This window comes from Lucilia cuprina, chromosome 3 (assembly GCF_022045245.1).
Source record: "Lucilia cuprina isolate Lc7/37 chromosome 3, ASM2204524v1, whole genome shotgun sequence".
Lineage (NCBI taxonomy): Eukaryota > Metazoa > Arthropoda > Insecta > Diptera > Calliphoridae > Lucilia > Lucilia cuprina.
Genome location: NC_060951.1, coordinates 61,118,146 through 61,132,634, shown reverse-complemented (window position 1 = coordinate 61,132,634; position 14,489 = coordinate 61,118,146). Strand labels below are relative to the sequence as shown.

Genomic DNA, 14,489 nt, shown 5'->3' with positions numbered 1-14,489 from the left:
TCCATCAAATGTATAAATATATCAGTAGAAAACAAAGTTTTTAGAAAATTTCAGTAAAATTCCAGTTTTGATTGAAACTTTAACTTTGGAAGAACATAGAAGTTAACTCAAACTTTTAGTGGTATTCTACAAATGGTTTAAAATATATTTGGAAAATCTCTCTTTCTCAACAAAAAAAAAACTGCTGACATCATAGACAAATGATCCAACATCTCCTAGTGTAGAAAGATTAATCGCAAAAGCGTTCCTATTTGTGATACTAAACTATCTTGAACAAGTTTAATTTATTTTCGACATTACACCCACGACTTATTAGGCATCCAGTCCGGTTCTAACATTCGATTTTAAAGCGACATTGCACTACGAATGTTCAATTGTATTTCACAAGGCAATTTATGAAAATATTATTATTCTTTTATAGACGTGAAATATTTAAATTCCGAATTCATTTCAAACAGTAGCTTAAATTCTTATCCAGGTACTTTCCAATAATCTTTAGTAGATAAACTTTGCGCATACTCTATGCTATTTTTGAAATTCGGTCCTTTCCGTAACAGCAACTTCTTCATAAAAACTCTAAACAATAATATTAACTTTATTTAAATATAATATTTCTTTCTTTGAGTTATTGAGAAAAGTTAACTACTTAGACGAAAGAAAAATGAAGATCATTAATCAATATCAATCAATCTCTTCCTCTCTTAATTTGTAATAATTCTCTGAAGTGAATAACGTCGGGGTCAAGAGTAGTGACAGTAAAATTTTGCCGCGGGAGTTTTTACCTTTTGTTATTGTTCTTTTCACTCTAGCTTCAAAAAATAGTGAAGTTTTAAACTATTATTATGTTGTATCTTACGGTTATGTTTGTATGTACATATACTAATAATAAGTAACTAAGAACCTAACTGAGTGATTTGTCTGACAATTTGATGTTTTGATGAATGTTTAAGCTAATTTTTCATCTTTAGAAATGAAATGATATCGGTATCATCGATTTAACATCTTTCTTTTTTGTTGCCTATATTTTTTGCAAAAGATTAGTAAAATTGCGTCGATTCATTAGTAATTTAAGGTGATTTAATATTTTACGCTGTATGGAACTTTGACATGCTGGAGGGGTGAATGTTGTTATGAAAAATCAATCATCTTTTCTTAGAGAAAAATACATTAGTCAAAAGAAAGAGTGATTAGAAAATTTAACATTCTAAGCTGTCAAAATGTTATATTCGAAATTGTATATAAAATAGTTGCAGAATTATTCTAATCATCAGTCAATTCCCAACATTCAATCCTGTTGTGGAATCTTTAATTTTCTCCATCATTTGCAAAAGTTAAATAATTTTGAAGAAAAACATCTAGATTAAGTTTTCCTTACTAAATAACCATGAATTTGAAGTGTTTTACGTTTGTGCTATTGCTATGTTCAGCAATAGTACTGCAAACTGCCGGTACGTTCTCATATATTAAAATGCTTTAATTGACACAATATTGATATTGGGATTATATCTTGAATTTTTACAGATGCCAGACAAGCCAAAAACGCTAACAATCGCTATAAGTTGTTCGAGGGCAGAGTTAGGTCGGTGGGACGTTTGGAAAATGTTGCTGCACAGGGACGTTTTACAACTGCCATGATGAATAAATTTAATGCATTAAAGGGTACAACAACTACTACAACTGCTGCTGTTGCTGATCCAACTACAACTACTGTGACTACGACACCACCAACAATGCCAACAACTCCCACAGGTATAACGACTCCTCCAACTCTCACAACTCCTACAACACCTACAACGCTTGTTCCACCAACACCACCAATGACACCTCCGCCTACTCCTCCCCCAACTCCACCAACAACTCCACCAATAACTCCACCAACAACACCACCAACAACACCAACAGCAGGACCACCAGCAGGCCCACCAGCAGGACCACCAGCGGGACCACCAGCAGGACCACCAGCGGGAGCTCCAGCTGATCCAGATGGAGATGACACAGCTGGAGGCGATGACACAGCTGGAGGCGATGACACAGCTGGAGGCGATGACACAGAAGGTGGCGATAATACAGAAGGCAATGATACAGAAGGCAATGAAACTGCTGATCCACGAAACTTAATCAACCTGCACCTTGACGATTATGACGATGATGAATATAACGATGATGAGTATGATAATAAAGAAGATAGTTTACTGATGAATAAGAATGATGACTCCGACGATATTGATGACTTAACTGAACTTGGTCGTGCTGCTCGTGCCAATCCTTCTCAGTGGAGACGTCGCATGGAACAACGCCGTCGTCGTCAAATGCAACAACGTCGTCGTGAAAGAAATCGTCAACGTAGGCTTATGCAGCAACGTCGCAACCGATCACAACGCTCTAGACACCAAAGCAAACGACGTTCTATGCAACGCGCACAAAGACGTCGCCAACAATTAGAATATCGCAGACGCAAAGCAGCCATGCGCAGACGTGCCTTTTTAAAGAAATTGCAGAAACAACAAAAACGTCGCCGTAAGTTAGCAGCACGCCGTCGCCGGATTATGCGACGCAACAACAAGAAACGTCGTGAGAATAGACGCCGCCGTGAAAAACGTATGCGTCGTCGCATGCAACGTATAAAACGTAAACGCAACCGTTTAAATAACAGACGTCGCTTGCGCCGTTTCTACAATCGTCCTGGTTCCAGACGCATCATAAGGGTTAATGTATAAAATACGACAGAAACTGCTATAAACGAAAACAATGAAAATAAATGGAAAATCTAATAGAAAAAGAAACAAAAATGTCTTGTCTTCTGGATGATTATAGTTTTTCACTTCCTCAGTATTGGGCAAAATTAAATGCCTGGAATTACTTTAGTGCACGTAATTGAGGCTGGTGGTAGAGCAGAATTTAAATGTTATAATGGTATGCATAAAATTTTCAAATTGATTTTTTATATGGAGATATACATAAAAAGTTTCAGTATTTTGGTTTATTTCGGTATCGGTATTTTAGCTATAACTGTATTTCCACTTATTCCGTTATTATAATTTAACGGAAACAGTAATAGTGCTATTTTAGCGATAACGATAGCTTAGCGATAACGGTTGCCAACTTTTCTATTTCATGTTAAATCTTTTATGATACACATCATCACATCGAATGAATGGTCATAGGCCCACAAAAGTACATATATGTCTTTTTGATCCTTATTAAATTCTAAGACGAAGTACCCATGTCAATCCGTCTGTCTGTTGAAATTTTACAAAAATAATGATAAAAATATTTAACAGTTTGCTAGTCCGCCAATATTTTACATGAATAATTATAGAAATGCTAAATATAGAAAACTAACTATTATAGTTTCCCAGATATGTACACGAATTTTATTATTACGTTTATGTGAGAGGTTCCATGCTTATTATTGATGAAAACCCCTCGTTTCCTAATCTAGAATTGTTCCTTAAGCTAATACATCAAAGTCAACAACGGCTCTGAACTTTAAGGTAAAAAATCGATTTTTCCAGTATATGCTAGTGTAATATGAGGCCCTAGAATTATGGAATACATAAGGGTCATCTAGTCTAGTATAGAACTCGGTTTTGCAGCCTTTTGTCTTCGTCTACGGTATCATAGAAAATAATGTGCCAGTTTTCATTGAATTATCTCCAAAATTGTGACTTGTAGTTTAATTACAGGTCGCAATTAATTTAATTTGTTCACAAAAAATTATGTTTCCAAAAAGTGCCCCGGATTTGGTGATAAATTTTCCTTAGGTCCAGAAAATGTTAAAAAAGCGGGTAAAACTGGTTTTCTTGATTATCTTGCACAATATTAACGATACAAAATAAATTTTAATTGCATCTACTTCTACTCTTAAAAATTACTTAGTACTTTTTTGAAATTAGTACTTTTACAGGGAGAAAATGCATAACAAAAGTGATTTTGGGACCTTTATAACATTTTAACTAATAAATATAATGAAAGTTTTGTAAATATTTCGGACACATCTTTCCAAATTACGAATCACCTGTTTCATACTTTTTTGAAGTTTAATAGTTTTTGGGTGTAAAAAAAAAGAAAGAAAAAAACTGTATTTCTGGTACTTTTTTTGCAGATTAAAAAAACTTTTTCGTTTTATTAACCTATTCTTGTTAGAAATACCTAACCTAACTCTATAATAGTTATGTATTTAAACTAAATATTTGCTATTTCTTTTAAGAAAAAAGAAAAGTACCAAAAAGGGGAAAATTTGAAATTCAATATAATTCAAACTCATTGAGCCATTATTTTATGAAATTTAAAAAAAATATTTACTTACAAAAAATACATTATTTTGGAATTCGGGTACTAACGGCACTATAGACTCAAATACGGGTAATTGTTTGAACTTTTTGCATTGTTTGAGTTATATCTATGATATGTAGATTTAAACACAGAATATTTTATAAACTTAATTTTCGAAAAAGTGTGTTGCTAGGCGAAATGTAGAATTCATTCCTTCTTCATTATTTATACCCTGCACTACTTTAGTGGGGACGATATATTGGGTTTGTGCTGATGTTTGTAACGCACAATAATATTTGTCCTAACATGATAATCTACTCGTATGTAGACAAAAAGCTGCATGTTCTTTACTAGCCTTGATGACCCTCTTGAACTCTTTAATAATAGGGCCTCAGGCCTCCTTTATAATTTGACTTGAATGTCCACAGTTTTATTCAATAATAAATGGTTTAAGTATATCTAAGGCAGGGTACAATTCAACCTAAATGTTTCGGTTCAACTTGATCACATTTTACATTCTGTTACAGGTGTAGGGTATTATATGGTCGGCCTCGCCCGATTATAATTTCTTACATGTGTTGGGATTTTTTTATTTTTTATTTTTTTTTTTCAAATGATACTTTTTAATATAGAAACTAGAAGCTAAACAGTGCTTAATGAATAAGATTTTATATGGAAAATAATTTGCTACTTTTTATTTCTATTTTGATTGCGTAGCGTAGCACTCAGAGCAATCTAGTACGATATATTTTTGATTACTACATATAATGGCTTAGCGTTAACGTAGGGTAGCGTTTCGCATGACAAAAAATGGAATTCTTCTGAAGAAATGAAACAACAAAACCACAAACCTCATGTTTTTGAATTCTAAAGTTCAAATCACATACATTTCAATAAACGATCTTTCTTGAGTTATGTTTATCGTTAAAATTATTTTTGTAAGTAAGCGGTCAATCTACTCTTTCGATAAAATATAACCAGACAATGAACATCAAATTTTTAACATTTACAATTATTTGTAACTAAAATTTTACCAACCAGAAAAAATTGTATAAGGTCTCCAATTAGTTCTAGAACACAGGCTTTTAGCCTGAACTTGATTTTCGTTAGAAATTAACACCTTCGGAGGAGGTTATAAGAAGGCGATATGGAGTCGATAATCGTTCTTTCAGACGTTTTCCGAAGTAGTTCTTTAATCAATGATTTTTGTTTGAATTTTTCAGCCTCGGAACCAGTTCCAGGAAAGCTTTAGAAAACGTATAAAATTTGTTATCGTTTTTTTTATACCCAACATCAAAAAAGATAAGGTTTATATGTTTTTTGTCATTCCGTTTGTAACACATCGAAATATTAGCTTAAGAGCCATAAAAGTATATACATATATTCTAGGATTCTGAGACGAACTAGCTTTGTCCGCTGTCTGCCTGTTGAAATCGCAATAGGGACCACACGTGAGGAGCTAGACAGTTTAAATTTTGCATAATTTTTCATTTGATAAGGTTTGTTTGGTATTGAAAATAGGCAAAACCATGTCCACGTTTTCGCTTTTAAGGGCTTTTTCAGTACTTCCATGAAGTAAATTCTACTTTCTTTTTGCATCTTTGGAAGTTCTTTTTTTGCTGGGTTATTACTGGGTCAGAAATTACAGTATAGCTATGATATTCGGCATAGTATTGACCCTACTCCCAGTAATTCAGTTGAAGGCAATTTTTGGAAATTTTTTTAACTAATTCCAGAAATTTATTTCGGAACTAGTAAACGTACCATTGAACTAGTATAATAGTAATGTATTATTCGATTCGAAGATGTAGTTCCTTAAAAGAAGTACTTTAGTTGAATTGTACCTTGCCTCAGAAATACATAAATTTTTGACATTTAAGTCAAATTTTGAAGGGAGCTTTTTTTAGAGGCTAGGTCAAATTAGGCCCTAAAATTAAAGAGTTCATGAGGGTCATCAAGGCTGGTATAGACACTAAATATAATTATGAACTAAACTTATTCACGTATACGGGATACCGGTGTCCCTAGTTCATTTTTGCATTTGTCTCTATTTAGAGCGTTATTATGACTTGACATCTAGAGTAAATGGTTATTTCCAAAAAAAATACGTTATTTTTTACAATTTGATGTTACTACATTCCAAAAGGATAATATCCTGCGATATCCTTCGAAAACACTTATCATTTTTCATGAAAAATAATGAAAAAAGACTTGTGAGAAGGTAGAGTCGGGCGAGGCCGATTAAATAAATGTGATTTATTTTTCATAATAATGCATATAAGCTGAATTGTACCTTGTCTCAGACATACTTAAGACATTTATTGTTTAATAAAACTGTGGATATTTAAGTTTAATTTTGGGCTAGGGTCCAATAAGGCCCTATAATTATAGGTATCATGTGACAAATTTCATTGATTTATCTCCAAAATTGCAACCTGTAGTTTGAATATAAAGTTTTCAAGCCCAATTCGGGGGTTCAGTTGTATGGAGGCAAATTTCATTGAATTATCTTCATAAATGCCACCTGTAGTTTGATTACAAGGTTTGCATGGACGGACATAGCAAAATCTACTCAGAAAATGATTCTTAGTCGATTGGTATACTTTAAGGTGGATCAATATTATTGTGATTTACAAACATCGGCACAAACCCAATATACCCTTGCCACTAAAGTGGTGTAGGGTATAACTACCATTTTTGTTTTGTGCGTGAAATGAGTTGTATCGGGGCTAGGTAAAATATTGTACCTATCTTAACCATTTTCAATAGGTTTCGTCCCTGTTACAATAGAAGATCATGTAGCAAATTTCATTAAAATATGTTTAAAATTGTGACCTGATTACACAGTTTACATGGACGGCAGACATACCTCTAAATAGTTCTAAATATTTTTATAGACAGTTACAATTACCTGTAATATTAAATGTACTAATAACCCATTACTATTACTTGTTAGTGTTATTTAAGTTATGCCAATTATAATTACATGTAATTGAAGTTTACCAATTACAATTACAATATTGTAAAAATTAAAATGTCGCAGAATCTCACAATTCCAATTTTCTAAACAATTCTCACGTCTAACAAATATTCAAAATGATTTTTAGTTTACAAATTTACATGCAAATATATTTTTATTAAAGAAAAAATATAATGAGCAGTATGTAACAGAACAGACATATAGGTATGTATGTATATGTAATCACCAATAGTTTGCCAAATCTGTATTAGTTTGTAAAAATTAACAATGCAAATATTTATAAATACATATTTGATAATAAACCTATTTTTATTATCTTAGCAACACACACACATACATACAAAGCAAATCGATCGGTAAGCCTCTACAATGGTGTTACAACGTTTCATTGGATTATTCAAATGAGATGATCTTTCTTTTTGTCTAATGCCGTTATAGTTGTTTTTTATGTAAAATTGATTTGATTACAGCGTTTTAATTTATGGGCGACTGCATGGAATTGTTGTTTCTTTGATCATAGAATTTCAGAATATAGAATTTCTTTGGAGAAATGTAAGCAAATTTACAAGATTTTACAACATATAAATATGATTGGTAGGCCGGTATTAAGTCAGTTCACTACCAAGCCTTACAACTTGGTGGATTGTAAAGCAAAACAGTTTAAACAACTGATTGTCTGGAATCGAAAACGATTTTAATTTGACTTTTAACACAGAATATAATAGAAGATTTTAATAATCATGGCTGCATCAAAGCCCACTTTAATCTTTGTTTGTTTAGTAGCAGTTTTGCTGCAATCAACAGGTTAATATTCCAAAATCAACTGAAACTTTTTGGACCACAATAACAATTTTTTATTATTATTTCATTACATAGGTTATGTCAACGCCGTATATCCATTGTTTGATAAATTTGCTGCTTTAGCCGCAATTAAAAATCCTACCACAACTTTACCACCTGAAACTGATCCTACCACAACGATTACCGTACCAACTGGTGAGCCACCACTGCCCGAAACACCAACTACAGATTTACCCGAAACACCAACTACAACAGAAACCACAACCGATACTGAGGAACCACCACCAACCACTGATACCGAAGAACCAACTACTGATACTGAAGAACCACCAACAGATACTGAAGAACCACCTACTGATACCGAAGAACCTACAGATACTGAAGAACCACCAACAGATACTGAAGAACCACCTACTGATACCGAAGAACCTGAAGAGCCTAAAGAACCAGAAGAGCCCAAAGAACCTGAAGAAGATGATCCAGATAAAAACCCTGATGAGGAGGGTGGTGATAATGAGAACGATGGTGAAGAGAACGATGGTAAAGAGAACGATGGTGATGGTCAAGCACCAAGATCTATCTCCTTTTTCAATAAAGACGATGAAGATGATATTATCGAAAACGAAATTCTCAAATCTGAAGGTTCTGATATTGCTGAAGGACGTGCTTACCGTTCCAGTTCATCACAATGGCGTAGCAGACAAAGACGTTTGCGTGCCCAACGTGACAGACTTAACCGCCAACTTAAACGTCAAAGGAGAAATTACCAAAGACAAATTCGCAATCAACGTCGCAAGCAAAGATATCAACAATTAAGAAGACGTAACCAACATCGCAGACAACGCAACCAACGTAAACAACGTGTACAAAATAAACGTCGTAGGACTCAAACAAAACAACGCAACCGTCGTCGTTTGGAGCAATGGAGAAAACAACAACAGCAACGTCGCCGCAAAGCTAACCGAATTGCCAGACGCCGCAACGAACGCAGACGTCTTAATCGCTTGAGAAATCGCATCATGAGGAAAATTCGCCAACGTCGCCGCCAACAATTGAGAAGACAAAGACGCAACAAGAGACCACAACAAATCCGTATCAGACGTTCCCGTCGCGGTCGTCGTGTCGTACGCAGAAATCGTCGCCGTCAATATTGAAAAGAATTAAGCTCATTGATTAATGGAAATAAAAACTAAAACTTATATAACAACAAAAAAAAATCATATTGCTTTTCATTTATTTCATAGCCAAAATCATTAAAATCACAAACCAATAAGAAATTTTATTGTTTTGTAAGAAAATATTTAACAGGACAGACAGGATCAATCTGCTCAAAAGTATCAAATAATTTTCCAAGAATTAGAAGAACAAAATAAACATATTATTAATATGTTTATTTATGTTATTCAAACTATTTTAGCTGACTTAATTCTTTTTTCATAAAATCATATTAATATGTTAAGCACCGGTGTTTTAAAAATAATTTTGCCCAACAACTACGATCAATTTACGATCTAGATCTACATATTGCTGTTTTCAGCAGTATTTTTTCATATTTTTCTATTTAAATTATTAGTGTTTATGTAAATCTTTATCAATATTTAAAAATCGATCACACATTGTTTTAAAGTCGAACTTATGTTTAGACCAGGTCAATTAAGTTCATTTTGATGTTAACAGTGCTGATTGTTTGTGTGCAAATTTTGCAAAAAAAAAAAGAAACAAGAACAAATCTATGTTTTTATGTTTTTTGCTAAATTTATGCAAATGTTATAAATTCTTTTCATTCGATTTATTTAGTTTGATATTAAAAACTTACTATGTGTATCGTCCATAAATCTGATTTAGTATTCTTAATTAAATTCGAATTCATTAATTCCCTTTGAATGAATGGGAAGCTATGAGCCAAAAGAACCATATAAATATTTTGCGAATTTGCGAAAAAGGTATCAGTCATCTGTTGGTATTCCTCTTTTAGACTACATACTAAAGAAGAATTTCCTACAGAATAAAAGTAATTTGAAAATATCATACAGACCGATATTTTCCAATTTCATATATATCAGCTATTAGGAAACCTTATGAAAATGCGCACGAGCCTGCTTTTGCTGGTTCTGGCCGCGCTGTTAATGCAGTCTGCATGTAAGTCGTAATGAAATATTTTCTATATCTACACATGGAATTAATTTACACATAAAATGTATTTACAGATGGTCGTCATGAAGGAAATCGAAAAGGATATAAATTGTTTGGACAACGCGGGCGTTCGAACGACGAAGAACCTCGGTTTATCACAGCATGGATGAATAAGAAGACAACAACAACTACTCCTAAGCCAACTACTACTATTACTACGGGACCAGAACCACCAACAACATGTGAACCATGTACACCAACAGGAACATTACCTCCAACAGGAACAATGCCTCCAACACCTCCTACAGGAACACTACCACCGCCACCACCACCTCCACCACCTCCACCGCCACCTCCTCCACCACCACCACCTCCTCCACCACCACCACCTCCACCACCTCCACCACCACCACCTCCACCACCACCACCTCCACCACCTCCACCACCTCCGCCACCACCTCCGCCACCACCACCTCCACCACCACCTCCACCACCACCGCCACCACCACCACCGCCACCACCGCCACCACCACCTCCTCCACCCCCACCTCCAGATGCACGATTACCTAATGACGATGGAGTTCCATTACCAGAAGATGAAGAGGAAATTAAATTTGATGAAGATGATGAATACAACTATGAAGATGATAGTGAAGTGGTAGATAACGGTGCTTTAGATCGTAGGCCCAGATTCGATCAAAATGAATTACTTAATATTAACAACAATATGAAAGGTGATGACGACGAACCCAAGGATGATGAAGAAGATGATCCCAAGGAAGATGAAGAAGAAGAAGATGATGCCAAGGAAGATGAAGAAGAAGATGATGCCAATGGAAATGAAGAAGAAGAAAATAAAGAAGAGGAAGAGGGAGCTCGTGGCTTAAGTCGCTATGTTAGACCAAAATTCAATAGCGAATATGATGACGATGAAAACGATTTAGTTAATCTCAGCAATGAAAAGAATGACTTGACCACCAATCCCGAAGAACTTGGTCGTGCTGCACGATCTCGCATCTCAAACTGGCGCCGTCGTCAAATGATGCGCCGCCGTCGTCAACAGGCTATGAGACGCAGACAACGCATCATCCAAAGAAATCGCTTGAGGAACTTCAGAAAGAATCGAAATAAAAACAGTTATCGTAAACGTTTGCAAAGACACCGCAGACGTGAAATGATTCGCAGACGCAATCGTATTCAAAAAATGCGTCGCCAGGAGATTCTTAGACGTAGACGCCTAGCAGCAAGTCGTCGCAGAGTAGCACTTCGCCATAGGAAACAACTAATGAGAATTAGAAGGCAACGTATTAGGGCTCAAAGACGCCGTGCTAACATAAGACGCCGCAATCGTAGACGTCGCCGCAACAGGAGAAATCGTATTAGACAGCAAATTCGTTTACGTCGTTTTAGACGCCGCCCTGGAAGGAAACTGGTTATCCGCCAAGTTTAAATAGAACTCTGACAAACGATTAATAAATTTTGGAAAACTTATACTATAATTGTGATTTGTTTTTTTTAACTTGTTTTTTACTAACTAAAGTGACATTAAAAATGGTAAAAGGTTTAAAACTTGATAAGTCCCGAAGATCCCTTCCATTTTTCCATTTAGGTGGAAAAAAACTAGCGATCGCTCATATATATTTAAATTGAATAAGAAAATTATTGTGGATGTATGGTGACTTGTAAAACTATTTAGTTTGTTCGTAGGAAGTGTTTATAAGAAAACGACTTTTAAAGAAACCGGTTATTCGGTTAACCCAAAATTAGCCATTTCTAAAAACCGGTTAACTGAAATGTATGGAAATCTTTTTAATACACTTTCCTTTAGCTGGAAGGGGACATTTTGCGAAATATTATGAATTGCTTAATAAGATAATTGCACTTTTTAGTATCGATATATCATAACAAACATATATAGATCTGAAGTTGTAATTGATTCGTATTCAATACATATTGAGAAGGGTTTTTTTATGGATTTAAATGACAACTTTTTATTTATTTCCTAATATTATCCTGTCTGTTTTGTAAACCGAATCCTAGTAAATTTGTCGTTTAAAAACGAATTCTCATAATTTTCTCGTTTTCAAAACGAGTAAAAAATCTAGTAGAAAGTAAATCAAATTTAATCTTAAATAATAAATTAAATATTTATTTTTGTTGGGTTTTTTTATACAATTGTAACTTAATATAAATTCTATGGTCATTTTAAGCTCTTCTTCATTTAAAGTATTTTTATTATTATAAATTTTATGTTGAAATAAAAATTCAATTTACAGAAACACCAAATACGATTGGAGAAGGTTCTCGGTTTTGAAACTTAATTGCTTTAGAGATCATATGTGAATAAAATATTTTTAACATTTCCTACCTTATGCTTAATAATAAAGAAATCAAAAAACATACAATTTTGTACTTAAATTGAAAATTGTGTGTGGTTAACCGAGACATAAAAACAGGATAACCCGGTATATCGGCAAATGCTTTAGTAAGTACGTATGTAAGTAAGAAAGTAAGTAAGTAAGTAAGTAAATAAGTAAGTAAGTAACTAAGTAAATTAGTTAGTTAGTTAGTTAGTTAGTTAGTTAGTTGGTTAATTTGCAAGTTAGTTAGTTAGTTAGTTAGTTAGTTAGTTAGTTAGTTAGTTAGTTAGTTATTTAGTTAGTTAGTTAGTTAGATAGTTAGTTAGTTAGTTAGTTAGTTAGTTAGTTAGTTAGTTAGTTAGTTATTTAGTTAGTTAGTTAGTTAGTTAGATAGTTAGTTAGTTAGTTAGTTAGTTAGTTAGTTAGTTAGTTAGTTAGTTAGTTAGTTAGTTGGTTGGTTGGTTGGTTGGTTGGTTGGTTAGTTTGTAAGTTAGTTAGTTAGTTAGTTACTTAGTTAGTTAGTTAGTTAGTTAGTTAGTTAGTCAGTCAGTCAGATAGTTAGTTAGTTAGTTAGTTAGTTAGTTAGTAAGTTAGTTAGTTAGTTAGTTAGTTAGTTAGTTAGTTAGTCAGTCAGATAGTTAGTTAGTTAGTTAGTTGGTTAGTTAGTTAGTTGGTCAGTTAGTTAATTTTTTTTATTAATTTTTGTTGTATTCTTAACGACAAAAGATAATAACGAGAACTGGTAAGTTTTTGTGACATTTATGCAAATTCTTTTCTAAAAAAATTTAAATTGCTAAAAATTATTTTGCCGACGTGATACTTGAAATTTGATTGGTGGTCTAAAAAACTCCATTCATATATTTTCTATAAATAAAAAAATATTATAAATTCTATGAAAAATAGTTCAAAGTTTTGCAAAAAAAAGAAATAATTTTAATACCAAATATAGTAACGAATATGCGTTCCGATTTGCATTTACTGGTTTTGGCTCCATTTAAATTATTCCAATAAACATATTGCAGTAATATCTTTTAATTTCTTTGCATCTATTATCATGAGGCCATTACCCTTTTATCAAACATATACATATTTTAATAACTATATATTGTTTTGTTTTTGTATTTTTCTATTCCACTGAAATAAAAAGAAACAAGAACAGAAATGTTTGCAAAATTTATGCAAATTTTTTAATTTCTTTTCATTAAATCTATATAGTTTTTGTTGCAAATATGAATTAACAATGATACTAGAAACTTACTATATCGACCATAAATCTGATTTTGTGATCTTAATTAAATTCGAATACATTAATTCCTTAACAAAAAACTAACAGTAATGAGTCCATAGAACTATATAAATATTTTGCGAATTTGCGAAAAAAGTATCATTCACCTGTTGGTATTCCTCTAAATACATACTAAAGAAGAATTTCCTACAGTGAATAGTGATTTGAAGATATCAAATACGATATTTTTTAATTTCATAGTTATAAAGCATTAAGTAAAATTACGAAAATGCGCACGAGCCTGCTTTTGCTGGCTCTGGCCGCGCTGTTTATGCAGTCTGCATGTAAGTTGTACAGAAATATCTATTATAATATAATATTATAATATAATATCTATTATAATTCTGTTTTATATTGGAATCACTCATTGACATTTTATTTACAGGTGGTCGTCATGGAGGAAATAGAAATGGATATAAACTGTTCGAACAACGCGAGCGTTCGAACGTTGGAGAACCTCGGTTTTACCCATGGATGAATAAGCACCAACAACAACAACCTGCTCCTGAACCTCCTACTACTACTGTGATACCAGTGCCACCAACAACAACTTGTGAACCATGTACACCAACAGTACCCACACCACCAACAGGAACACTACCTCCAACACCACCAACAGGAACACTACCTCCACCTCCGCCACCTCCACCACCAC

General features: G+C 33.5%; 3 protein-coding genes across 3 annotated transcripts; all 3 read left to right on the top strand.

Moving 5' to 3' along the window:
- Positions 1–1,285: 1,285 nt before the first annotated feature.
- LOC124418945 (pre-mRNA 3'-end-processing factor FIP1-like) lies at positions 1,286–2,778 on the top strand. Its single transcript, XM_046946947.1, has 2 exons — positions 1,286–1,448; positions 1,522–2,778. Exons 1-2 carry the CDS (start codon positions 1,385–1,387, stop codon positions 2,715–2,717), a joined length of 1,260 nt encoding a protein of 419 aa, XP_046802903.1. The 5' UTR covers positions 1,286–1,384; the 3' UTR covers positions 2,718–2,778.
- A 5,111-nt stretch (positions 2,779–7,889) lies between these two features.
- LOC111677539 (trichohyalin-like) lies at positions 7,890–9,273 on the top strand. The gene is made up of 2 exons (XM_023438679.2): positions 7,890–8,059; positions 8,132–9,273. Exons 1-2 carry the CDS (start codon positions 7,996–7,998, stop codon positions 9,208–9,210), a joined length of 1,143 nt encoding a protein of 380 aa, XP_023294447.2. The 5' UTR covers positions 7,890–7,995; the 3' UTR covers positions 9,211–9,273.
- Positions 9,274–10,140: 867 nt separating this feature from the next.
- On the top strand, positions 10,141–11,639 carry LOC111677510 (stress response protein NST1-like). Its single transcript, XM_046947132.1, has 3 exons — positions 10,141–10,195; positions 10,264–10,440; positions 10,786–11,639. The coding sequence occupies exons 1-3, from the start codon at positions 10,141–10,143 to the stop codon at positions 11,637–11,639; spliced, it is 1,086 nt and encodes a 361-aa protein (XP_046803088.1).
- The last annotated feature ends 2,850 nt before the right edge of the window (positions 11,640–14,489 follow it).